At 42.7% G+C, this 27,920-nt stretch overlaps 1 protein-coding gene across 1 annotated transcript; it reads left to right on the top strand.

Moving 5' to 3' along the window:
* Positions 1–22,901: 22,901 nt before the first annotated feature.
* On the top strand, positions 22,902–25,806 carry HS6ST3 (heparan sulfate 6-O-sulfotransferase 3). Its single transcript, XM_075918803.1, has one exon. The coding sequence runs from the start codon at positions 22,916–22,918 to the stop codon at positions 23,603–23,605; it is 690 nt and encodes a 229-aa protein (XP_075774918.1). The 5' UTR covers positions 22,902–22,915; the 3' UTR covers positions 23,606–25,806.
* The last annotated feature ends 2,114 nt before the right edge of the window (positions 25,807–27,920 follow it).

Genomic DNA, 27,920 nt, shown 5'->3' with positions numbered 1-27,920 from the left:
TGCTGATATTCTTCGGATAATCAGCTGAAACTGAAAATTCAGCTCTCAGCCCCCAAATATGAATGTTGGTAATCCAAGAGTTGACTCTGAAAATTTAGTTGTTTTTTTTATATAATGAATCTAATTATGTTTGATAAAGAAAAGAGTGACATATAAAAAAATCAAACCATTCCCAGGACTACTCAATCTGTACACTCCTATGTACTTCCTTGCACCACTTACCCTAAACCTTTCTTAAAATCTTATGAGGAACCCCAGTTTGTAAAAAAAACAGATTTGAGCATTAGGCAGTGTAGCTGACCCTGAACAGGTACAGAAAGGGAGACAATGAGAGAAGCCTTCTTCTACTCCTGCGTCAAATTGCAAACTGGTGTGGTGGATCATAGGCTTTGTGCTACAGTAATGTTGTCTGGCTTAGAGTAGCATAGTAAAAGAAAGTTTTAGGCCCCACCTGCTCAGAGAATGTCTCTTGTAATAATATTTTTTTAAACGTGTAGGGGAAAGAAAGTTCAGACAATATATTGTGTTTGCTGGATTGCCCATGGACTGGTCCTTAAAGTCTCTCTGAGGTAACAGCTGCTTCATGAGGAAGAAAGTTATGAAAAGCATGCATTTCTTGCTTACTAAAGTTCTCTGTTTCACAGCTTCATGCAGTCCTTGGATTTTTGCTTAGAATGAATATTGGTTAGGGAAACAAGCTGTTGAGAGAATTAGAAATCAGCTAACGAGCCTTCTAGCCTTTTTAGTCAATGGTTTAAATCTAGCACAGGAGAGTAGTGATTAAAAATCCTGACTGTTTGATAGCATAGTGTTGGTCTACATAATGAATGGCAGATCATAGTATGATGGGCAGGTGTCCACATACTAACTGGCACCTTTGAGGTATGTTTTACTAAAGGCAATTATTTCAGGTCAGGGTTGAGGCGCATTAGCAGCTGTCCGTAATGTAGCTATTCTGTGGATATGCAAAAGATGTAAGTCTCCAATGCTGTCAGTCTCTCATCTTTCATGAATATCAAATTGGGGGCATTTTTTTTAAATCCAGGGTAACCGTTAACTTGATTTTAAAAATGTGATGGTATGAGCAATGTAAATGTATCTTTTATTATCCATTCTATTGCTAGGGTTCCCAAACTTTCCCATTGAGTGGATATGTCTTAACCAAGATTATGTTTATGGGAGTGGATTAGGCAAGGTCTTTGTCTTGCAGAAATTGCTGCCATACAGAAAAGCAACATTAGCAACCTGTTTGTATTTTTAACTGTCTCTAATACAGCAAGTATATTGTCCATTTTGAAAAATGTGAATCCTACTGTCTAGTTTTGCTTTGCACTTCATCTCCAAAGCACATATGTTCTGTTCTATCAGATGGAAGCGAGGAGAAGGCAGCACCAAGCAACCAGGTCTCAACACACCACCAACATGTTCTCTATTGGTATGTCTGGACTACATGGCTCCGTCAACGGAGCCAGTAAACTAGTTTGCCCGGCATAGGCAAAGAAGCAGGGATTTAAATAATCCCCGCTTCATTAAAATAAACATGGCCGCCGCGCTGTGCCAACGATCAGCTGATCCGGCACAATGCGGCAGTCTAGAAGCGGATCTGTTAGCTGGGGAAGCCTTTGCCGACTGAGCCTGTAAACCTCGTTTCACGAGGCATAAGGGATCGGTCAGCAAAGACTTCCCCAGCCGACAGATCCGTGTCTAGACTGCCGTGCTGTGCCGGATCAGCTTATCGTCGGCACAACCCGGCGGCCATATTTATTTTAATGAAGCGGGGATTATTTAAATCCCCGCTTCTTTGCCTATGTCGGGTAAACTAGTTTACATGACTCCATCGACAGATCCATGTAGTCTAGACATACCTTATGAATTCCTCATTGGTCAACAGACCAACATTTGGGAGCCACTTTTGAATGACTGAGTTGTGCCTTTCATTCACTGCCAATGGGCTCCTGCGGTTAAAGTTTCAAATGGCAAGTGACTTACATTCCTTTGAAAATATTACCCAGAATTCTCTGGCCCTATGCATTCCCTAAGCTAAATCATAGAATCCTAGGGCTGGAAGAGACCTCAGGAGGTCATCAAGTCCAGCCTCCTGCCTAAAGCAGGACCAACCCCAACTAAATCAACTCAGCCAAGGCTTTGTCAAGCTGAGACTTAAACACCTCTAGGGATGGAGATTCCACCACTTCCCTAGGTAACCCATTCCAGTGCTTCACCACCCTCCTAGTGAAATAGTGTTTCCTAATATCCAACCTAGACCTTCCCCACTGTACCTTGAGACCATTGCCCCTTGTTCTGCCATCCGTCACTACTAAGAATAGCTTCTCTCCATCCCCTTTGGAACCTCCCGTCAGAAAGTTAAAGTACAAATACCCCTTCACTTTTCTCTTCTGCAGACTAAATAAGCCCAAATCCCTCAGCCTCTCCTCATAAATCATGTACTCCAGCCCCCTAATCATTTTGGTTGCCCTCTGCTGGATCCTCTCCAATGAATCCATATCCTTTCGATAATGGGGGGCCGCAGAACTGGATGCAATACTTCAGATGTGGCTTCACCAGAGCTGAATAAAAGGGAATAATCACTTCTCTAGATCTGCTGGCAATGCTGCTCCTAATGCAACCTAATAGTCCATTCACCTTCTTGGCTACAAGGGCACACTGTTGACTCATATCCAGCTTCTCATCCACTGTAATCCCCAGGTCCTTTTCTGCTGAACAGTGACCTTGGCACTGAGAGAAGTGCTGGTGGTGTGGGGACAGAGCTCTAGTATCTGAGCAGAATGCCTCAGTGAAAGTATGCCGTATAGCACTCCTTCCACTTTGTGACGGAAGCTATCTTGTGCACACCACCCTGCTGCCTGCTGCCAGATGCTAGCAGGAGATATGAGAAGACTTGGCCTTACCCATAATCTGGCTAATCACACCCATTTGAGGTCATGGAGTGATAAGAGATGCATTCACCAATCTTGATTGACTAGATCTCACAGAGTGCTAGAGGCCTACACAAGTGCACTGAGGGGATGGGACTCCTCCCAGTAAACCTATGTAGCACAAGGAATAATTCAGTCCCATATTTGAACTGTGATGGGTGTTACCACTACAGGAATTAGCTCTTTTTCCAAGTGTATTTTTGGTCATAAATACTTGACAGTATTAATGTGTTTGTTCCATGCCACGGGAGTGCGTTCATATTAGGAGCATTGTGGAGGATCATCTGAGATTAGTTATTTCAGAGATGCAGATTGCCTGAATGTACTTGCTCCTTGTAGGTCATTTTAGTAAGGCCATTGAGGGTACGTCTACACAGCAACATTATTTCAAAATAACTAATGTTATTTTGAAATAACGTAGTCCATGTCTACACAGCAGGCAGTTATTTCAAAATAATGTCAAAATACTGTCAAGCTAGAGAACTTCTTACTCCATCTGCTGTAACCCTCATTGTATGAGGAATAAGGGAAGTCAGAGGAAGAGTGCTCTATTTCAAAATAAGTGCTGTGTAGATGCTCCCACTTTCAAAATAAGCTGTTTCGAAATAAGCTACCCAATTGACTTAGCTCATTTCAAGTTAAGCCCTGTGGTGCAGACATACCCTGAGAGCACTATGGTTTCATAAATAAAGGGGTGTGAACAGGGGCAGATGACTGTTTTGCAGGGCCCTGGGCAGCGTAACTCCGCGGGGCCCCCCCTTTGCCACGGCGCATGCGCGGGGCTTTTTTAAGTGTGGAGCCCGGGGCGGCCGCCCCATTCGCCCTGCCCTATACCCGCCCCTGGGTGTGAATGCTTTCCTAGCTTTCTTTTATTCTCTTTCATCTGTGCAAAGCTTTCTGTCGTCTCAGTTTAGATTACAAAGTTGCTTCCCACTCAAGAGGCAGGATACACTTGAGCTAAATAATGTGCAGTGAGAATTCTGAAACGCATAGCTTTGTTCACCTGCAGAATACAATAGCAATTTTTTTCTTACAAACCCACTTCCCAAAAAATTTATTTTCTTAGTTATTTCTTTTAGGCTGGTGGAATTACTTTGATTATTCAGAAAATAGAACGGAGGCATATTTTTCATTGACAAGTTTTACTGTATTTAAAACAATTGAGAATTCATTATTCATACTGAAAACACTTATTAAAAGGACACCATTTCAATTATTGGTAAAGATTTAAGATTTAAGGGGCAAGGGCAATTTAGGTTACATATTAGGAAAAGCTTTCTGAGTGCAAAGGCAGTTAAGCTTTGCCCAAGGGAAGTTGTTGAATCCCTTTCATTGGAGGCTTTTAAGAACAAGTTGGACTAACACCTGTTAGGGATGGTTTAGATTTACTTGATGATGTCGCAGTGAGGGACCTGGAATTGATGGTTTCTCATGAACCCTTCCAGCCCTATATTCCTCTGATTATTTGATTCTATTGGATAAGTTAAAAGTTAAAAGCTTTTAAATAATTATCGAATTTAGGAAAATTCTCATGGATTTTATAACATTACTATGTGACTTTTGGGTTTTTACTCATACTTAAGTATGCTGATTGCAATATCTATGAAAGAGGAAGTGATTTCTAAAATTTTGTAAAAAAAACTTTAACGATGTTTTGTAAGATATATTTTACTGTATGTTTTATTTGGGGGAAGGCAAGGTCAGCAGTCTTCATTCTGCATGTAGGACATTGCTATTGAGTAGATAATGGTAATATACAATAGAGTATTACTATCCCCTACACTGGTTGGATTTGATTTTGTTGAGAGCAAGATAAGTTTGTTTTCTGAAATATTACCATGCATCTTGGGAGACAGAAGGAAGAAATCTTCATCATCTGCAGACCTCACAGTGGTTTACAAAGAAGGTTAAATAAAATCAGCATTTATATTTAATTGTAAATAAACTCTCTAGTTTTGAGATTTTATCTGTAAAGATTGTGTAGGTATAACATATTTACTGTATCAATAATAGTACATATCAGTTGTTTGTGTGGGAAAAGTCTAGAGAGGATGAGCTATTTACATATTTTTGTCAGTAAATCAAAGCTTCTTGTACTGACATAAGAGGATATTATGTTACATTGTGCAAATACAATTTCAGAGACGATTACAAGCAGCACTCCAAAAATGAGGAAGCTGATCTTGTTTTCTAGAGAAAGAAGAGTAGAAAAATGATTCAAATACTGTGGCTGGATTTTAATAAGGGCTGAATTATCTCATGGCCCCTGATGGAATTTATATTTATACAAGCAATAAGGTTAATCAAATGTCATGCTTCAAGTTGTCAGTTGATGGCTCACAAGGGTCAAAAAGGTTCCCTCTTCTTCTCCCTTTCCCCCGCTCCTCACACTGTACATATATGCATCATTTATTAGGAGTTAGTCATTCCAGAGGAAGATTGTTGAACTAAAAGAACCACTGGCCTGCTTGGAATAGTAATTCCTATGGAATCTTGTCATTAATACAGTATTTTTAACCTTGAATATTTTTTCTTTATATGTACATTACTGTAGACTGAACCTCTTCATCAAAACTGGTTAAAATTTTCCATATCACTTTAAAAGTATTGTTTCTTGACCAAAAACTGTAGGGAAAATATTGGAGTTGCATTTCAACTCAGAGTATGAAAACACTTTTGAAGGTGTAAACAGATTGGTGAATCTGTACTGTCACAGCAAAGCCAGACTCATCTGTGCTGCTTTTAGTGTAGACTCTTATCAACAGAAGTAGTTTTGCCTTGGAAGTAGGTAATCCACCTTTCTGTGAGAGAAAGTAATTAGGTTGACAGAAAAATTCTTTCATCAACTTCTCTGTGTCTACAGTGGGGGTTAGGTCAACCTAATATAGTGCATGTGGCTTGAAGTATTTCATAGCCCTGAGCAATGTATCTCAGTCAACCTAGGATTTAGGTATAGAATAAGCCTCAGTCTATTTCCTCTTACACGCTCTTTAGACTCGTTTCTCAGAATGTTTAGTATCTCCAAGCTTGAACTGGTGCACTAAAGTTTCCAGAGTGGTAGGCTTGGCTCATTTAGAGTTGCAGACAATGTAAACGATTTGTTGTTAGATTATTCCACATGTATGGAGTGCCAAAGAAAAAAGATACAAAAACAGAAGTCAGAGAGGCTAAGAACGTAAAATATTCTGACAGTAGAGTATATAGCAAGAAAGAGAAAGCAGATATATCTTATATTTCTAAATATTGTATAGAGAACTGTGTAGATAACATTAGGTTCATTAATACAGTGAGTACCCGCCTGCATATGGATCATATACTCACAGTATATGCGCCACTAGCACAATTAGGCTATGTCTACACTGGCGCGATCTTGCGCCAGAGCTATGCAAATGAGGCTAAGCATGGAATATCGCCGAGCCTCATTTGATATCTAATGAGCCACCATTTTGCGGAAGAGGCTCTTGCACAAGAAGGAGCGTCTACACTGCCCCTTCTTGCGCAAGAAAAACCCTCTTGCGCAATGCCGTTATTCCTGAAAATAATCGGCATAACAGCATTGTGCAAGAGGGTTTTTCTTGCGCTAGAAGAGGCAGTATAGACAGCTCCTTCTGGCGCAAGAGCCTCTTCCGCAAAAATGGCGACTCATTAGATATGCAAATGAGGCTCGGCGATATTCCACGCTTAGCCTCATTTGCATAGCTCTGGTACAAGATCACGCCAGTGTAGACATAGCTTTACTGTTTTCACTGCTCTTCCATTTTTCACAGGCCTGTTTATTGATCTGTGTGTGCTATTTTTATCTTGTTTTGAATTGTACTCTAGACATAATGCAGTATTATAATGATTCTAATAAAGCTACAGCAGAGGTCAGCACATGCAGCGATTTCTAGAGGAACATTCACTTGAAATTCTAGGCATAAAATCGTTTCACTTTTTAATTACAACCATATAGTGTCAAATTTTCATGTAAAATTCTGTCATTAACAAAACTTTTAGTCGGTATAAGTCTGTAGAACCTTATTCTAATATGCAATCATATACTGTGGATAAGAGCCATATAATATAGATGTCTGGAAATTAAGTTCCACAAACAGCTCTCTCCTCTTAATGCCATTCTAGAACTTTAGGGGGGTAAGAGCGCCTTCTTGTGGCTATCTATTGTATAAACAAAAATGGAACAAAATCTATTAGCTCAACGGAGAAGAGAGACTAATTTTATTTTATTGGCTTGAATTCCATTTTTAATCCTGTACATTTTCAGTTTTAAGCAGGTACCTTTGGGTATTATAGGGGAAAGGACAGGAAGTGTAATTTACAAATAGGAGGCCAATAATCTTTCTGGTAATTATTACATTTTAATACTCTGTAAGCTGTTACTTAATTGCAGTACAGAAAAGAATGTGCAGGGTTACAACACAGTAAGAGGATTTTTATGAGAAACAAAAATAAAACTTCTTCTGATTCCTATGTATTTTCCTTATTCTTCACTAACATTGATTGATTTGGTAGGCAAAGCCCTGCTAGCAATGTCTGTCTTAATGGAGAGGCCCCTTTGTGGCTGGTTATTTCTGTATAGAGCAGTGGACTGGTCCTGCCTGCCAGGCCCTGGCCTATGAGTTCTCTGCAGGGGTCTGGAGGAGTTTGGATATTGACCCCAAGCTTGCCAGTTGACAGACAGCTCAGTTCTGGGGTGGGGGTGCCTCACGGTGACATTTTTAATTATGTGAAATTCATTATAATTATATGTAAGAACTACAATATAATATAACTACATTATAATTATACAAGTGGGCACTATCAATATTTAACCATCAGTCGGCAAATGCCCTTGAAGTTCACAATAACCAGATTTCACCTGCATAAAAAATGCTAAGGGAGCTCACACAGACTGATTTGTCCCGGGCCCTACACTCCCCTAGGGATAGGCCTGTATGTTTATATTGCTTCTCCTACCTGGTCAGATGTCCCATTTTTAAAGGGACACTCCTGTATTGAAGCCCTTCTGCAGGTATCCAACTTTTTCTTAAAAATAGGCAAGCTGTCCTGTATAGTCTGTCTCCCTCTGATCAGTACTCATGGGTAGGGATGTCATCATGTAGTTGACTACACAATTAACTGATAAGCCTAGGCAAGCCATGCAGCACGGCTCACGGACAATAGGTGGACCGCAATTATTACTGAGTGGTACCCGTGAGAACAGAAAAGACTACCCAGTCAGCCTCCAAGAAGATGGGAAGATGATGTTGTTAAACATTTTGGACAAACGTGGAGAAGAAAGGCAAGAGTGCGAGAAGAATGGTGGACTTGTTGTGATCGGCGCAGTCTTAACGATAGCTGAAGACCAATTGATCCGGGTGATCCAGGTGTGCTCTCCTAGTTTTTGTGCTTCTTTATGTCTGCAGATGATTAAGATGGTGAATCTGATAATAGGTTATCTACATTTATATGCACCTCAAGGTCCACGGGACTCTCACATGACTGCCCTTCAACCCATGAGGTATCACAATGAGATGTCCTTTAATTCCTTAAGCCTCAGTAAGGACTTCCCTCATGGAGCCATATCGGCAGCATGACACAGAGTTAAAGAGGGGTTATTACTTTGCTGAGGAAGAAGGAGTGAGCACTTTTACTTAATGCCTTCCCCCACCGTTCAGCTGGCTCTCTTTCACCCCTCTTTCACCCCCTGAACCATTTCTCTGTGCTGCACCACAATGATCCTTCCAGTTTCTCACTGTAAGTATCTGGTCACCTTGCAGCCCCCACCCTGCAGAGTTCTAACCTAGTGCCATGCCTTGGTCTTTCCTCACCAATGTTCCCTAGTGGCCGAGGACAGCCCTGCAGTTCTGAAAGGAAAAAACTCTTGGGGAGGGGAGAGGATACTCAGATCCTACTTGCATTCTGAAGCCCTTAACATTTCCTTACTGAGGGCTGGCAAGCAATAAGGAGGGATCTGGAGCATCTCATTAGGCCAGCTGAAACTGGACTGAGGACCTAAGGTCCTCTGCTCCCTCCTGAATAGTGGCACTAATCTTTATTCTTCCCGTTCACCCACCACCTCCCCTCGTTTCTAGTGCCAGACCTTTTTTCTGAACGTTGTTGTTGTGGGTTATATCACCCCAGCTCATCCCTCCTTTATTCCACGAGATCTCTCTTAAGAGTGGCTGGTTTGGTGCTCCTCCTTCCCCATGACGCAAAGGCGAGGGAAGACACTGGGGAAAGGAGAGAAGGAAAAGAGAAAAATACAGCCCCATTTCCTCTCTCCTCCTATTCAGTGTCATAACAAAGCGACGGGCAAGAAGGGGACATTATTAAAGCTTCTACATGTTTTTAACACTCCCTTGTGCTTAATTATAAGAGTTCAGTATGCAAGATCCTTGTTGTTATGTATGTATTTCATTTCTGTATTTTATATTTACATTTATGTTAACAAGAATCTAGCTGCATTTGCTATTGTAGCTCATTTTAAAGGCTCTTTAGAACAACTGATCAGTATGTAAAGTAGACAAACAAATCTGTAGAGAGGAGTTATGAGTTTTCTGTGTCATCAAGATGTGATTCAAAACTATTTATATAGCAGTACTTTGATAGAATATGGCATATTTACTTTTTTATTAAATTGGCTGATTTGTATGTTTCCAGTTCAGTCTTCCTCACTCTTAAATAAATTGTCAATCCCATCTAACCTTTTATGTATTTTATGTCTTGGAACAATGTCCACAGTATTCAATCCTTAATATCTAAAGTCTTAATTAGGCACATATATGTTCAGAGGTATTTGAGCACCTGCAGAAGCAGCATTGATTTCTGAAAGACTTTTCAGCTTTGAAAATCAGACCATTTGTATTTACATGCCTAAATATGCATTTTGGGCACCCAATTTAGTTATAGCTTCACAGCAGCACCAAAGAAAGCAGCTAAACTACACAATGCATTAGTCTGTTTTATTAGCTTGTTTTTCAGACACTATGTATCCTTCCTAGTATGCTGGGTTTACACCTATGTGGACTTGATCATAGTCATTAGCCTGGGAGTTGCTCAGGACCCAGACATCATAACCATGAACATAAATCACATCTTTGGGGACATGTAGTGGGTCTGTCATCCACTCCAACTCCTAGAGAATCTATGTCTTATGAAGTGCAAATGAAATACATATGCATGAATATGCTAAACAATTCAGAATAGAGGACTTGCTCCAGTAGTCAGACCTACAGCCCCATAGAGGAAAAGGCAAAGCTTTGGACCTGTACACTACCGTGTATTATTTTACATTTACTCTTGTACAGTCACTAGGGAGCAAGTGAAGGCAAATACGATTATGTAGCAAAAGTGATTCTATTTTGGTGAGTTTTTGTGATTGGTATTGTATGTTTGGTGACTGTAGTTTCTGCACATTGACAAATACATTCTACTGTGTCAAGAAAAATGTGTTTCATCCTTATTACAGCTGTGATTTTAGAGTGGTATATCCTGAGCTCTAATCCTACTGATGACTTACCAAACTTTGTGGCCACTTGGTGTACATAATAATGGATTATTATTAATATGATTATATTGTAGTAATATCTAAAACACTATACAGGCATAAAAGAGGACACAGGGCCTGCCCTGAAAAGCTTACACTCTAGGTGGGAGAGATGGAAAGGCCTGAATTGTATATATCCAGTTCATTCTTCAGTTGCAAACAAACTATTAATAACCTGTCTTACCCTTTTGCAAGTATTGGATCCAAAACAAAGGGGATGCAACCAGATCAGAAGTGCATTTGGTCGTGGTGCAACACAGAATTGGGTGGTATGCTTCTCAAGAATGTGAGGTAACAACAATCCTTGAAATCAATAAATTTCCTTTGGTGTAAAGTTAAAAGAAAATCAGCTACTTTAAATGGAAAAGTGACCTGAGGTGGCACACATGTAATGTAGCATTTTATTATCATAGATTCTCTCTCATTTTTTCGGGGACACATAAAATCACCTCTTCTTAGTTATTTGATATCTAGCATTGACTTATCTTCATCTGACATTCAGTATAATCAAGTGTAGAACACTAATCCTCTGATCAAAAATCATGGAATAAAGTGGCAAGTTTTGTGAAGTTTTCCTGGAGTTTCTCTGATTTCACAAATATAAAACTTCAACTTAATACAACAAGGCCTAAATAAAAAACTGACAATTTTGCAATTCCTGGGCATTATTATTAGACTATCTATCTATCTATCTATCTATCTATCTATCTATCTATCTATGCAATCATTTATTGGGCCAACTTCTCTTAGTGAGAGATAAGCTATTGAGCTATATTTCTTCATAAACAAACTTCATTTAAAAGAGATGAATGTTGGTTAGATATGACATCCCCATGGAAAGCAAAGAAGTATTTTTGTGACACCACTTAATTCATAGAATCATAGAACCATAGAGCTGAAAGAGACCTCAGGAGGTCATCAAGTCCAGCCCCCTGCTCCAGGCAGGACCAATCCCAACTACACCAACCCAGCCAGGGCTTTGTCAAGCCAAGACTTAAAAACCTCTAAAGATGGAGACTCCACTACTTCCCTAGGTAACCCATTCCAGTGTTTCACCACTCTCCTAGTGAAATAGTTTTTCCTAATATCCAACCTGGATCTCTCCTACCACAACTTGAGACCATTGTTCCTTTTTCTGCCATCTGTCACTACTGAGAACAGCCTTTCTCCATCCTTTGTGGAACCCCCCTTCAGGAAGTTGAAGGCTTCTATCAAATCCCCCCTCACTCTTCTCTTCTGCAGACTAAACAGATCCAACTCCCTCATCCTCTCCTTATAGGTCATATGCTCCAGCCCCCTAATCATTTTGGTTGCCCTCTGCTGGACCTCTCCAATGCATCCTCATCCTTTTTGTAGTGGGGGGCCCAGAACTGGACACAATATTCCAGATGTGGCCTCACCAGAGCCGAATAAAGGGGAATAATGACATCTCTGGATCTGCTGGCAATGCTCCTCTTAATGCAACCTAATATGCCATTAGCCTAATTATTTTCTAATGCTTAAGCAACACATTTCAATTGACAGTAACAGAATTGGCATCCTCACAATTAACTTCCTTAGGGATCACAGACCCTTTGCAAAGCGTGAAATACAGTCCAGGATGCCTGATTCCCAGTCCTTCTTGTTCTATCTATACTGACACCGTAAAATAAAATTAGGCCAATTTTAAATTTTTTCCAGTTATCTTGACAATGTGGAACATTTGAACACTTTTTAAAATGTTGATGAACTCTAGAAAATATCTTTAACCCAGATGTAAACCCCATTTTTAATTATGGCGCGATCTCCAACAATACCAAGAATCCCACATTTCAGCCATTTTTCAAACACTGGCATATGGTACCTGTTCGAAAGTTAAGATATATGGGCCGGACCCTGCGACTAGAATCATACAGCTGGGTGTTTTGCCACTGGTGCTCTCTATGGGCACCCGCTTTGTGAAGTCAGTTGCAGGGTCTGGCCTTGTTATAGCAAAGGTCTAAAGTGAACTGGGGGCCTCTGCTTTCAGTTGAAGCTAGTGGAAGCTCTGGATGCTCAGGCACTAAAGTTTTTTCCTACACTCAGGACAGGAAATATCTGTGGTAACTGTTGCCATATGCTGACGTCACCCTGAGAATTAGAACCACTAATGTTATTACATTTACAAACTCTGGAAAGCAGATCTTGGACAATCTCTTCCCCTCGTGTTGGTCAAAAATTCATTTTTATTATATTTAGAGGTTTCAATCTGCGATATAGGTTTTGCTTGTACAACAATCTGGGAATAGAATTACAATATCAGAATTTAAATATTTTACCCTTGTCCTTTACCCTTTAATTGGCTGGGTTCAAACCTGTAGTCTCTATTAGGGAAATTTTTTTTTTCTCTTTCTTAGGACTTTCCTCTGATTTGGGGATATTGGGCTAAATGTGGAAGTTGTATGATCATATACAAATGGAGAAATTAGATGCACTTAAAATACACATTCTGGTCTTTATAGTGTAACACTACTTTATTTTTTACAATTCAGAACACACAAGAACCCCAAAACGGAGAGAAACAAAGCAGGCTGTTCCTTAAGACAACCAGTCACAAGTCACCCCATTTTATTGTGAGTTGCTTTTCTGCATTCAGTCCTGCCCCCACATTTTGCTACAGAGCCCCCAGTCTACAAACAGGACTCAAAAATGCCCTCCTCCCCCACTCCAAAAGCAATAGTGAACCATCACTGGAAGCAAAGGATTTTGTCTGTCTATATATATATATAAACAATTTTCCTGTGTGGGACGACACAGTGACATCATCACATCACTCTGCGTCCCGTAGGCTCTGCCTTCACATAGCCTCCCTGCCCCAGGAACTGTTCAGGGACCAGCTAAGCCACTTGGCAGCCCAGCCATGGCAGATTCTGCCTCCCAAGAGTCCTGCCTGCTCAGCTCTGGCTTCTGCCCAGGCAGGCTGCCAGGCAGCTTTGCCAGTCCCCAAACCGTGTCCTGGACAGGGAGCAACTCCATCTGGGGCCTGGGTGATGTTCCGCATCAGCCTGCTGCAGAGAATGGGGCTGTGGCGGGGAGATCCCAGGTAGAGGCTCTGGGGACACTGGACCTGGGGACGCTGGGTGCCTTTCTGGTAGCCAGAGGGCCTTGGGCACCGCATGGGAGCAGACTCACAAGGGAAGCTGCGTGGGGCCTGATGACTGAGAGGAGGCCCTGTCTGCACGCTGTGCCAGCCCTGGCAGCCCCCTGCTCAGGGGAAGCAACTGCTGCACCCTGTCCCCTTCTGGCAGCTGACTGTGGTGTGCGACTACGTGCATGGGGTGGGCTGAGCTTGGCTCGCTGCCCAGGGCAGGGGCTGCAAGGCCGTGCTCCTCCCACGCAGGGACTCTCAGCCCACCCCATCCCCCGACCTAAGGGTCTGCTTCATCTGGAGCGAGGCCCAGGGCGCAGCCCACATGCGCCGGGAATGGAGACAGGCTCTGTGCCCTGCATCCCTGGCTGCCCCATCCTCCGCCACGCCCTGAATGGCCGCGGCCTGAGCCCAGCACCAAGCCATCTAGCATAGCCTGGCAACCCCTGAGGAGTCACAAAGGGAGGCCCAGCAGCATTCGGAGCAGCTGCCAACATGGCTGAGTGGAGGCAGGATAGCGGTGGGGAGCCCCCAGCCCTCATTCCATCTTCATCCTCCAGGTGTGTCCTCAGTCCTTCTCCTGCTCTCTCACAGACTCCCATCCCCCCTTCTCAACCTTGCATCCCAAAGGAACCCCTGCTCCCTGCCCCTCCCTCCAGCCTCCTCTGCCTCCTTTCCTTTTTCTCTGACATCATCCCCCTTTTCTGCTTCACAGCAGCCCTGCAATGCACCTTTGCGGCCCCTTCTCTCCAGGCAGCTGCCCAGATCCTGCTGTCACAGTACCCAGAGCAGCCCCACCCCTACAGAAATTCCTGCATGTGGACCTGGTACCATTTCTTTGCTGTTTAGGTTGCCTGTTCGTGGGAGGGGGCAAGGTGTGCGGAGGGAGGGAGGAAGGGAAATGGGGTGTATGTGGGGATGGGTGGTGCGGTAATGGGGGATGGTGGGAGGAGTGGGGGATATAGGAATGGAGGCAGGGAGATGGGCAATATGGAGAGTAGAGGGGGAGGGAAGGTTGGAGGTGTAGGAGTGGAGGAAGGAGGTGAGGGTAGGGATAGGCAGTGTAGGGGGCAGGGGAGGGGTTAGGGAGGATGGGTGGGTGCAGGAATGGAGAATGGAGGTGGGGTAGGGATGAAAGGAGGAGGCTGGGTGGGGTGGGGGAGGGTTAGGGAGGATGGTGGGTGCAGGCATGGAGGCAGGGGGATGAGGGTGTAGGGATGGAGGAAGGAGGTGGGACTAGAGATGGTAGAAGGAGGATGGGCTGGGGGCCACGGAGCTCTGGGGTAAGGACTAGCAGCCCAAATTACCCCACCGGACTCTCTTCCCGTGTGACCCAAATCTGGTTCTCGCGTAAAGCTAGGGGCTCCCATATGGTTCCATGTCTCTCCATGTCTGCATGGAACATGGCCCAGTCCTGCAGCAGGAGCTCACTTACCAGCTGGAAGGGCACATCTGGAGCATTGCCACCCTGCAAGGATGGGCAGTAACCAGGTGCAGGGAGCGGGGTATTCTCTCCGTATCTGGCCGCTCACATGTAACCCAGCCCCTGCCCCTCACTAGCAAGCCGAGTCCCCGGGAGCACCCGGGACGAAAGGGATTTGTTTGGAGTTGGGCTCCATCTTACTGACTGCATTTGGTTTTCGTTTACATGTGAAGCCCACAAGCCCACAGAGCATAGCCCTTGCTGCCAAGAAGAGGCTCCAAACTCTGCACATGAATGAACTATTTTATTGGGCCAGAAGTGGGAAGGTTGGAGTGGGTCATGGGATCTGTGATTTTGCAAAACCTCTGTGATTTCCTCAAATCTCCCCGCTATTTCAGCGCTATGTCTCAGGGCTCTGGCTTCGGCCTTTGGAAGTGAGCCCTGCCACCCGTAACTTAGCTTCACAGGGCCTCTATGGCATGAGGCTCCAGGCAATGACCCTGCTTGCTACCCCCTAAATGCTGGCCCGCCATATGTTTCTGTGATTTATTATCTGCAATCTGTCCATGACGTTTAATCAAAATATATGTGCCAAAATCTTAGCCTTACTTATAATGCGTTTTCCACTTACTTTGTTTTCCTTTTCTGCTCCCTCATTTGCTGCCTTCTTTGCTTCAGCTGCTGTGAACTCGTGCTGCTCTTTTGTTTAACAAGCCCATCAGCCCAAGTTGATAAGGTCCCAACTGACTGTGTGACTTTCATTTTACCAGTTTTCATGCTGAGGGCTTCTGATTCAGCTGTCGTGTACAGGCTGTGCCATGCAGTGGGGGAGGAATGACAGTAAAAATATCACTCAGCCCTCTACTGGATCTGTCTACTCTATGAAGCCACACAAAACATTTCTGTTCTCATTCTGCAGCGATTCTTCCCTTCAGTAGCAATTAAATCTCTCCCGGCTGCGATGTCGGTTCTATCTCTGTACATCCGACACGTTTATATTTTTCTATCAGAATGACATTACTGCAGCTAAAGTTTTAAAGCATTTCATATTGTTCTGATGTGAAATGAAGACATTCATACTAAAACTATTTTTCCCTATAATGTTGTTAGGGGATTTTCATTGTCTAATACTAATAAAGTTATGGGGCTTCAGACCAGTGGGGAAATAATGCCTTACGAATTTCCAGGTGTGTGTTAATAAATGCTGGTGTATCTGATATATGGCGTCTCATACTGCTGGAGACATGAGAATTTGTAGCATTCATCTTTGACACACATGGGACTGGACTGTGCTATTTTAAAGGCTGAGCCAACGTATACACTTCCACGGCATGTCTGCAGTGTCTCCTGAGACACTCCCTCCTTGGGCTCTCGCAGGGCAGTATGGTTCCACACTGTCACTTACTCTGGTCCGTGTATGGATTACACAATCTGGCCATTTACATGCATCTCAGAGGACTAAATAATTTAAGTGGTCCAAAGCTATCCTATTGACTTTCGCTATTTATTGTAGAAAAGGGTTTGGCTATCCTGGGAAAGGCGTGAGTTTCTTGCAGAGAACAAATTGTAATGAATGGCAGGCTGATGTGTACAACTTGGGGTGTCTTGTGTAGTTTTTAAAAAATGGATACGTATCCTATGGCCATAAAATCCCTTTCCCCTCCCAGGCAAATCCATGACACTTCTGCTTTGGCATATCCCTCTTCCTTCCCATTTCTAACAGCAGCAAATGTTGAGGTCCAATCACCTGGAAATCTACACGGGTCTCAGGTCTTTAAGCCATCTGCTTCTGCCAGGGTAGAGGAATTCTGAGTTGTCTCTTAGAATAGAATTCGTAAGTATCATGTCCCCATACATGGGAGAGGCACGTGTAAAGGACAAGCAAGCATCAAACACAAGAAACTTTTCAGACTGTGTAAGACCTAATGCCTACCAGAGGAAATACCCATTGGCTGTGTCTAGACTGCATCCCTTTTCCATAAAAGGGATGCAAATTAGACACATCGCAATTGCAAATGAAGCGGGGATTTAAATCCTCCCCGCTTCATTTGCATAAACATGGCTGCCACTTTTTTCTGGCTCGGAGCTTTGCCGGAAAAAAGCGCCAGTCTAGACGGGGATCTTTTGGAAAATAAAGGCTTTTCCAAAAGATCCCTTATTCTTTATTTTAAGAAGAATAAGGGATCTTTCGGAAAAGGCTTTATTTTCCGAAAGATCCCCATCTAGACTGGCGCTTTTTTCCAGCAAAGCTCCGAGCTGGAAAAAAGTGGCAGCCATGTTTATGCAAATGAAGCAGAGGGGATTTAAATCCCCGCTTCATTTGCAATTGCGATGTGTCTAATTTACATCCCTTTTACGGAAAAGGGATGCAGTCTAGACACAGCCATTAGGTTTTGTATTCTCCTACTCATAATCTGCATTGTGGTAACATTAGGTTTCATTGCAATGGTAGAGCACTCTAAAAATGCACATAAGCATCAGACCCGACCATCAAGATAGCAAAAATACATACAAACTCCAGTGATGAAAGATAAAGATTCAAAGTTCAAATAAGCATCCTAAAGCCTGTGTGCTTAAGTTAGGCCATGTCAATACTATCATTCACGTCGGCAGAACTTTTGTCACTCAGGGGTATGAAAAAACCACTACCCAAGCAACATAAGTTTTGCCATCTTAAGCACAGGACTATGTTGGTAGTAGATACTCTGCCAATGACATAGCTACTTCTGCTCGCTGAGCTGGTTTTATTATGTTGTCAGGTGAGCTCTCTTCCATCAGCATAATGCGGCTACACAAGCAGTCTTACAGCGGCATAGCTGTGTTGATACAGCCATGCAAGTGTAAGCTTATAAGTGTAGACATGGCCTAAGCTTCTGACATAATGTGGTATCCTTGATGGTCATTTATGTAGATGAACATAACCCATGTCGTGGAGACTGAATTATCACAGAATCATAGAATACTAGGACTGGAAGGGACCTCGAGAAGTCATCAAGTCCAGTCCCCTGCCCTCATGGCTGGACCAAATACCGTCTAGACCATCCCTGATAGACATTTATCTAACCTACCCTTAAATATCTCCACAAATGGAGATTCCACAACCTCCCTGGGCAATTTATTCCAGTGTTTAACCATCCTGACAGTTAGGAACTTTTTCCTAATGTCCAACCTAAACCTCCCTTGCCCATTGCTTCTTGCTCTATCCTCAGAGGCCAAGATGAACAAGTTTTCTCCCTCCCCCTTATGACACCCTTTTAGTACCTGAAAACTGCTATCGTGTCCCTCCTCAATCGTCTCTTTTCTTAACTAAACAAACCCAATTCCTTCAGCCTTCGTTCATAGGTCATGTTCTCTAGACCTTTAATCATTCTTGTTGCTCTTCTCTCGACCCTCTCCAATTTCTCCACATATTTCTTGAAATGCGGTGCCCAGAACTGGACACAATACTCCAACTGAGGCCTAACCAGCGCAGAGTAGAGCGGAAGAATGACTTCTCTTGTCTTGCTCACAACACACCTGTTAATGCATCCCAGAATCATGTTTGCTTTTTTTGCAACAATATCATACTGTTGACTCATATTTAGCTTGTGGTCCACTATAACCCCTAGATCCCTTTCTGCCGTACTCCCTCCTAGACAGTTGCTTCTCATTCTGTATGTGTGAAACTGATTGTTCCTTCCTAAGTGGAGCACTTTGCATTTCTCTTTATTAAACTTCATCCTGATTACCTCAGAACATTTCTCTAATTTGTCCAGATCATGTTGAATTATGACCCTATCCTCCAAAGCAGTTGCAACCTCTCCCAGCTTGGTATCATCTGCAAACTTAATAATTTTACTTTCAATGCCAATATCTAAATTGTTGATGAAGATATTGAACAGAGCTAGTCCCAAAACAGACCCCTGCGGAACCCCACTTGTTATATCTTTCTGGCAGGATTGAAAACCATTAATAACTACTCTCTGAGGGTATGTCTACACTACCCTCCTAGTTCGAACTAGGAGGGTAATGTAGGCATACCGCACTTGCAAATGAAGCCCGGGATTTGAATTTCCCGGGCTTCATTTGCATAAGCGGGGAGCCGCCATTTTTAAAACCCCGCTGGTTCGAACCCCGTACAGCGCGGCTACACGGGGCTAGAACTAGGTAATTCGGACTAAGATTCCTATTCCGAACTACTGGTACACCTCGTGGAATGAGGGTATGTCTACACTACCCTGAGGGTATGTCTACACTACAGCGCTAATTCGAATTAACGGATCCAGACTAAAAAACTAGTTTGAATTAGCATTTTGCTAATTCGAACTAGCATGTCCACATTAAGTGGACCCTGAACAGGGGTTAAAGATGGCCGGAAGCAGCGCCGGCAGGGCATCAGATGAGGACTTAGAGCGTGGGGCTGCTGCCTCAGGCTAGCCGAGGGCTGTGCTTAAAGGGACCCGACCCCCACCCCGGACAGACAGTTCTTAGGGGTGCCCCGCTTGCAAAGCAGTCCTGGCTTGGAGTGCCCTGAGTGCCCACACTGGGCACATCACACCACTCGGCCATCAGACCGGCTGCACTTGCCGCAGGCTGCCATCTGGGGAGAGGGGACAATTGGGGGGGCTTCCACCCTCAGAAGCCCACAGAGCCCACAGGAGAGCTTCCACACTCATAAGCCCACAGAGCCAGCCCAGTCCTCTCCATCGGGGGCTCGTACCCCATTCCTCCCTCACCTCCTTCCACTTACCCTTCCCTAGTCCCCCTTCCTGATGTACAAAATAAAGAAAACGTGTGGTCAAAAATAGAATAGACTTTTCAGTTTAGAAAAAAGGAGACTGAGGGGGGATAGGATAGAGGTCTATAAAAGCATGAGTGGGGTGGAGAGGGTGCATACAGAAAAGTTCTCCATTAGTTCCCATAATAGAAGGACTAGAGGACACCAAAGGAAAGGAATGGGTAGCAGGCTTCAAACTAGTAACAGAAAGTTGTTCTTCACAAAGCAAGGAGTCAACCTGTGGAACTCCTTGCTGCAGGAGGCTGTGAAGGCTAGCACTAGAACAGAGTTTAAAGAGAAGTGAGATCAAGTCATGGAGGTTGGGTCCATGGAGTGGTATTAGCCAGGGGGTAGGAGTGGTGTCCCTGGCCAAAGTTTGTGGAAGGCTGGAGAGGGATGGCACGAGACAAATGGCTTGGTCACTGTCTTCGGTCCATCCCCTCCAGGGTCCCTAGGGTTGGCCGCTGTCGGCAGACAGGCTACTGGGCTAGATGGACCTTTGGTCTGACCCAGTACGGCCATTGTAAGCTCAGGGCTCAGGGTCGGGGGTCTCAGTGGACCACCTTGATTTTCATGCACACCTGCTCCTGGGTGGCCAGGCTGGCAGCCCTCCTGCCCTAGACGACCACTTTCCTGTGCCTAGTGCAGAGGTCGTGGACGAGGTCCACGATGTCTGCACTAGACCAGGCGGGTGCCCGCCTCTTGCTGTCCCAGGCAAGCTCCCAGGAGCCGCCAGCCTGGTCCCGGGAAGAGGGCGAGGTCTGGGGGGCATCGGGTGGCTGGCTCGAGCCGTGCCAGGTGCAGGGACTGCTGGCTGGGTTCTGGCAGGCTTGCACATGGCACGGGCACCGTAGCCAGCCCGTGCCCCTTTAATGGGTCCGGGGCCGGGAGGGGGGCAGTAGAGTTTCCCTGGTGTTGGTCAGAGTGGCCACCAGGGAAACCTGGGGAGGGCTAGCCTTCCACTAGTTCTAATTAAGGGGCTACACACCCCTTAATTCGAACTAGTAAGTTTGAACTAGGCTTAGTCCTCGTAGAATGAGGTTTACCTAGTTCGAACTAAGCGCTCCGCTATTTTGAATTAAGTTCGAACTAGCGGAGCGCTAGTGTAGCGCCTATCAAAGTTAATTCGAACTAACATCTGTTAGTTCGAATTAACTTTGTAGTGTAGACATACCCTGAATTACTTGCTCTTCTTCAGTAAAGATTGATCCATTACAGGAGCAAGGCACAATAGTATGTCAATGTGGCACAGCTTGTTCTGCTATTTTTGTGGCTAAACAGAGGATTTGGCTATGCAGGATTGTCAATCTGCCTTCTTACCGAGGGCATGTTCACACTGCAGTTAGCCTTTGTAGCCATACCCAAACTCGCTTTGATACTGCTAACTCAAGGCTATCTTAAGTAACAATAGCAGTGAAGCCATGGCAGCATTGGTGGTGGCCATTCGAGTATATATCCAGGGTCCCTTATGAGCAAGGCTAGCCCGTGCCACTACCTGTACTGCCTCAGTCTCCATTGCTCTCACTTCTCCAACTAGCTTTTATCTAATGCTGCAATCACATCTCTTGATTGCAGTGTAAACATAAGCCCCCAAACTAATGTAATGAGAAAAAGATTAAACAAAAGAGTCTGCATTTTGACAGACCACTGAAAAGCTCAATAGTCATACTGTAAAAGAAGAGAGGTTTTTGGCCAGTCACAAGAAAACATTGCATAGATCATACAAAGATATTTCCTCATTCAAGTCCCTGTATTTGCTCCATATTCTGCTTTTCAGCTCATGTTCCATTATAGGAGAGCAAGTTTATCTGCATAGTCAGTAATGAGACAAATGATTTATGCATTGGAAGGTTTACTTTCACTAGTTGTCATTGCCCTGAGGCACACCACAATGAAAATGTCAAAGCTTGGTGAGGAAAGGCCGAAACGTTATTAAAGGCATAAATATCCATCAATAGCAATATTTTAACACATACATTAACATCGAATACTATCATAAGAGGGGGAGGAACAATATGAGGAATAAGCTATATATAAGCCTTATGATGTGATTAAAATGTTAGCCAGCAATTCCAGCTGCCTTTGAATGTTTTAAGCATTGTGTGTTTCAACCACTTTGTGCACAGCTGTTTTTGTTAGTGTTGCAGCCAGTATGTTTGCATGCAGTTGCAGCATCTGGCTGGTATTATCCAGGCTGCTCATATATTGAAGCCACGTGCTGTAGAGGGTATATTCTCTCAATCCAGAAGACAAGTGACAGGATTAATATTTTCTCATTATGTAGAAGACTAGTGAGAAAATTCATATATTTGTAGTCTATAATCCTTACACAGTATATCCTTAAAGGACACAACAACTGTTTCACCAGGTCTCTTTTTTTTAATCTTTTAACTCTTGTATCTTTTCCCACCAACTCCAATATTACTAAATAACAGCATATAAAAATAGTGTAATGAGTACAATTGGATTTGCCTGGTCTGTAAATTGAGGAACGCTGCACAATTGGTTGTAGGTAAAATCTCCTTCCCCTCAAAATTAAAAAAAATATCCCTCTTCTGTTTGCAGCTTATTTTCCATCATATCTCCTTGATAACAAATGGCCTGATATTTATGAAAATTAATAAAAAGAATTATCACAAAAAACAAACTGCCTTCTAGTTTATTCACAGTATTCATCTTTCATTAAGGTTTGCATTTTGTGCTTCTGCATTTTTCATTGAGAGGTAATTGATGTCAGAACTAGTAACAGCCACCATGATGAAGAATGGATGGATAAACAAGTTAGGGATAAAAGTGTGTCTTCAGTCCACCGTCGGTATAATTATGTTTAAAAAATCCACACCTCTTAGTGACACATTTATACCTTCCTATACCTAGGGTAGACAGTACCATGTCTGCAGGGGAACTTCTCCCATCTGCATAGTTACTGCCTCTTGCAAGGTGGATTAACTCTGCTGATGGGAAAAGCTGGCATCATTGTAGGAGCATCTTCACTGAAACAGTGCAGCTGCACCCATCCAATGCTTTAAATATAGACCTAAACGAGAGGCATTGGTTAGTAAACATTTTGTCAGAGAAAAATAAAAATAGTTGATTAACGAGAATAAAAACTGCTGAATCCTAAAACTATGTTTTAAAAATTTGTTTCAGGAACTTCTATTACATCACAATGCTGAGGGATCCGGTGTCACGGTACCTGAGTGAATGGAAACATGTCCAAAGAGGTGCAACGTGGAAAACTTCCCTCCATATGTGTGATGGAAGAAGTCCAACGCCAGATGAGCTGCCTACCTGTTACCTAGGGGATGACTGGTCTGGAGTCAGTTTGCAGGAGTTCATGAATTGTGGTTACAACCTAGCTAACAACCGCCAGGTTCGCATGCTGGCAGACCTAAGCCTGGTTGGATGTTACAACTTGACTTTTATGAATGAAAGCGAGAGAAATATGATCCTTCTCCAGAGCGCCAAGAACAACCTGAAGAACATGGCCTTTTTTGGACTCACAGAGTTCCAGAGGAAAACACAATATCTCTTTGAGAGGACATTCAACCTCAAGTTCATTTCCCCATTCACCCAGTTCAATATTACCCGGGCCTCTAATGTGGATATTAATGAAGGGGCCCGGAAACGCATAGAGGCATTGAACTTCCTGGACATGCAGCTTTATGAATATGCTAAAGACCTCTTTCTGCAACGCTTTCAGTACTCCAAGCAAGAGGAGCACCAGAAGAACCGGCAAAAACGGCGGGAGGAGCGGAGGCTCCTCCGTGAGCAAAGGGCTCACCAGTGGCAGAAGGAAGAAGCAGCAGCAGAAATAGCTGTTACTGAAGATTACAACAGTCAGGTGGAGCGATGGTGACACTTCACCTTAGCTGAATAAAAGAGAAGATAATTGAAAACACTAATCATTTCTTAAACTTGGTCACTCAGAGATTAGGCAAGGAATGAGTGTTGCCTTGGTAAATGAGACTCAGCTGCCCTTCTTTGTCTTCATTTTTCTTAGTTTCTATCTGTTAGGAGAATATATATATATATATATATAATTATCCAAAACTGAACTTCTTTCAAAGGCCCAAGTAATGAGAGTGGCTTGAAAAACTTGCTCTTTTTTTCCTTTTTCTTTTAACCAATGTTCTCTGTAGAGTTTGAGCAGCTGAAACTTGTGATGCCATGAATGAAAAATCACAGAACCACTGAGGTGCTGAAGCTGGTGTATTTCATACTGTCATACTGTTAGCTGTGCTATGCAGTGAATGCAACAGAGTAAACCATGTTGCCCTTCAGATGTTTACGTACAGTGTTTTAAGTAAAAAAAAGAACATACTCAATGGGATTAAATTATATTTAGCAGCAGATGACACACAGGGCAGAAACTTTTTTATTCATTTCTGAAATCCTGCAGTCATGGGTGCATGGGTGGTTTATAAACAAAATGAGTTATGTGTTAACTTAATCCCTTGCAGGTTTTGTGATACATCATCAAAATCGGGAGTTAGCAGGTTCCATTTTGAGAGAATCTGGCAAATGAACAGCATTACTACAACCGCTGAGAAACAAGATACATTTTGTAGAACTGTGTGGGGAAGCTTGCACAGGCCTATTCACACTCTCTGGGTGGAGGTAACAATATCAATTTTGACTTTCATAAAAGGTGACATCCACACAGGGTGTGGAATTAAGAAAAGCAAGAAAAAGAGTGGAAATGGGTTAAGTATTAGTCTGACATTTTCCAAATCTGTTAAGCACTTTGTTCATAAAGGTGCATTTAAATTCTGAGAAGTAACATTGTTTTATTACCAGACACAATAGTGGCTGTGATCCATAGAAATGTGCACTTAAAATACACAATGAATGTGTAAATAAACTTATATTTGTTGCTCATGTTAGTGTACAGATCTTCTGTGCATCATGTTGCAAATATATTTGTGCCAATGCTGAAAGTGATGCTATTCTGCAACTCTGTACATTCCAGACCATGTTGCTCTTTATTCCTTTTTCTGCTTTGACTAGAAAAGACGTCATTATGAGGGGGTTTTGTCTCCATGCTTTAAGTTATTGTGTTTAAGCTGTATCCACTTCTGGCTTCTTTTTCTGATTTGTAAAAAAGAGGATATTATACTTTATAGAGACATTAAAAACACATTTTCCCTTTTCTAACATAAATCTAGCCAATTAAGAGCCACCTTTCTTGCTACATATACAACTTCCATCACATTTGTCACTCATTTTGCATGCCCAGTGCCTGATTCTGATTTAAAGTCCGATCTGCAGTTTGAACACCAAGGACTGTGTTACTAAGTAGTGTTGCTGTGTTTAATTCATTAGCTCGCTTACATTATTTTTTCCACCAAGGTTAAGTGACTGGTTTCCCTGGAGTTCTGATTTACAGCAGCATGTGTTAGATCAGAATCAGATGCCACTGAATTACAAACTGGTGCAAGTTTCACTGCACAGGATCCTGTGCTGGTCATTCAAAAAGGTGGACTTCTCTGATAGTGCTAACTGCTGTATCCTGACTAGTAACAGCAGCAGCATACTCAGAAAAGATATCTAAGCTTGTACTAAAGCACTTATAATGATTTGGTTCTTAAGAGATAGTGTTCGTGGAGGGAACTGATTACAGCATTCTCCATTTTTCTTTTAGGGCATATCAGTATTTTTAAGATGCTGATGTCCCTTTTCATGATTTTAACTTGTCTTTGTCTAATGTATATTTCAAATAAATGTTGGAAGGAAAATCAGAACTTCCCACCAGTTGCAATGTTTACGGTGAAAGGATAGTTAATAGATTGTAAATTTATCTTCTTTAGGGATTCTTCCTTTTATTTATGTGCAATAACGTGTATGAACTAAAATAGAAGCTTGTATTGTGAGTGACCATATCTACTTTTATTGCTATGTAAAAGAATATTTGTAGAACTGAAGATTTTCATTGATGTAAAGCACAATTTAATGAATTATTTAATGTTAAATCATTGTGATGTCAAACAATGGTTTTCCCATATTTATTTCAGTGATTTTTTTTCTGTAAATCGAGACAATGTTTGTACTAAACACTTAAGGAACATGTAAAAAACCTACAATGAGGTTTTGTTGAATTTTGTTCCATGCATTAGTAATGAACAATAAACATTGATTCCATTTTTAAAATTGTATTTAATAACCCCATGTAAGTTACTAACGGGTGGCTACTCTTAACTCAGTTGCTCTTAGTATTATTAAAGATTTATCATGTCCACAGGCACAGTTCAACAAAACATGTATGGCAAAAAACATTTTTAAAACCATTGCATTCTGTCATGACTTGATCACTGACTTCTCTGGGATGTTGAATTGATTCACTGAGTTCAACAAATTAGGATGAGGGCCCTAATACTGTTTTTAAGTGGGTTAGAAATACAATGGGTCACATTCTGATCTCCTTATGCAAATCTGAATATGGAGTAACTCCATGGAAGTCAATGGGATTAACTCTAAATTTACACCAGTCTAAAAACAGCAGAATTTCTCCATGGTTAGCAGTACACTAGTGAGATAGGGGCTCAGAATTTACAGTCCAGATCAGTGGCCTTGCCTCTAACCTGGCTTGGTAAAACTGCAGCAGTAGGCTCTGAAATAGGGAGGGCTTCTCATTGTTCTCCAGCAACATCCACTAGAGGATGCTTGGAGCTCTGGAGGGACCTCATTCCATTCTTCTCTGGGAGGATTGCTGCACTGTGTCAGGTCTTTGGAGCAATGACTGAAGGACAGAGAGGCAGGAAGTAAGTCTGGTGGCTCCTCTGTGCTCTCAACAGACTCACAACTTTGTCTTTATAGCTAACTTTGTAGGCCTTGCTTATATTCCAAAGGAACACTCACTTTCTGTTAGCTAGGGTAACCATACGCCCCATTTCAAAGGAAATAACAAACCTGGAGGTGACAAAAAGACCATATACATGAAAGAAAAAGTGTGATGTTAACCACACTCATAAACCACATCCATATTTTGTTAGAAAAAAGGACTGAGACAGCAGTGGATGATATTGAAATTTTGATTAAACTCTTAAGGTTGAAAGGGGATTGCTTATGTTTTGACCCCACAGGTTACAAAAAAATAGGAGAAATCTTTGAGCAGTTGGTAGGAAATCTGTTTGTATTTCCCCAAAATAGAATGTAAATAGGTACGATTATTATTATAGGCAATCAAATGACACATAATCTTATCATTATTTAAAATAAAAATGTAGGGAGTACTGTAAATTTATAGAGGGGGTTGTAAAGACAAAGACAAAGCCTAGCTACCTTACTCACATAAGTTGTCCTAGTACAGCCAATGAGTGAAGTGAGCAGGATTCTGTATACTAAGTACTCATATTCCTATTCTGAACAGTTTACAGCACTGGGGGGTGGGGGAGAGGACAAATGTATGTTAGATGAAGTGGACCTGTCACTAATGATAGAGAAGGATCAGCAATAAAGAAATTCATTATCCCACCGCAAACATAGGCATATATGAGGTTGCCAAGAAATATAGAGAAGAGTGGGGGAGGGGAGAAATAGGCACAGAACCCCAAGAGATATCAGCAGATAAAAAGAGGGAGATGAGCAGATATCCCAGATGAAAGAGCACCCCTCAAGGTAGAGTAGGAAGTGCATCAGAAGTGCACAGAACAAAGGAAATCAAAATGCAGCGTGAGAGTACCATAAGGAAGGGTGAGTGATCCTGTATATTAAAGGCAGCAGCAAGATCTAGAAAAAGACAACTTAACTAGCAAGGTCATTAACTAACTGGGTCAGGACATTGTGGGACCCATGTTACAAAAGAGTAAAAGAGAAAGCATCAGAGGCAGATGTATTTAGTTGGGAATAAAAATAACCAGCTGTCTATTTGATCCAGGACAAAGATGAATATTCCAGCCCAGAATGTGAACCTGAATACTCTGTCAAACACTCCACTATATTTAGAATAGATATAGTAACTTGGATGAAAGGCTGGGTGAAATTCAATGGCCTGTACTATGCAAGTGGTCAAACTAGATGATATAATGGTCCCATCTGGCCTTAATCTATGTCAGTGGTCCCCAACCTGTGGAGGTTGCCGGGCGCCAGGGGGCGTGGCCATTCGCCCACCGGGCGCCAGGGGGCGGGGACGGGGGCGGGGCCCCCCCATAGCCGCGCCCGGGGCCGGCGCCCCC

Source organism: Pelodiscus sinensis, chromosome 1, assembly GCF_049634645.1.
Source record: "Pelodiscus sinensis isolate JC-2024 chromosome 1, ASM4963464v1, whole genome shotgun sequence".
Taxonomy (NCBI): domain Eukaryota; kingdom Metazoa; phylum Chordata; order Testudines; family Trionychidae; genus Pelodiscus; species Pelodiscus sinensis.
This window is presented reverse-complemented; position numbering and strand designations above follow the sequence as displayed.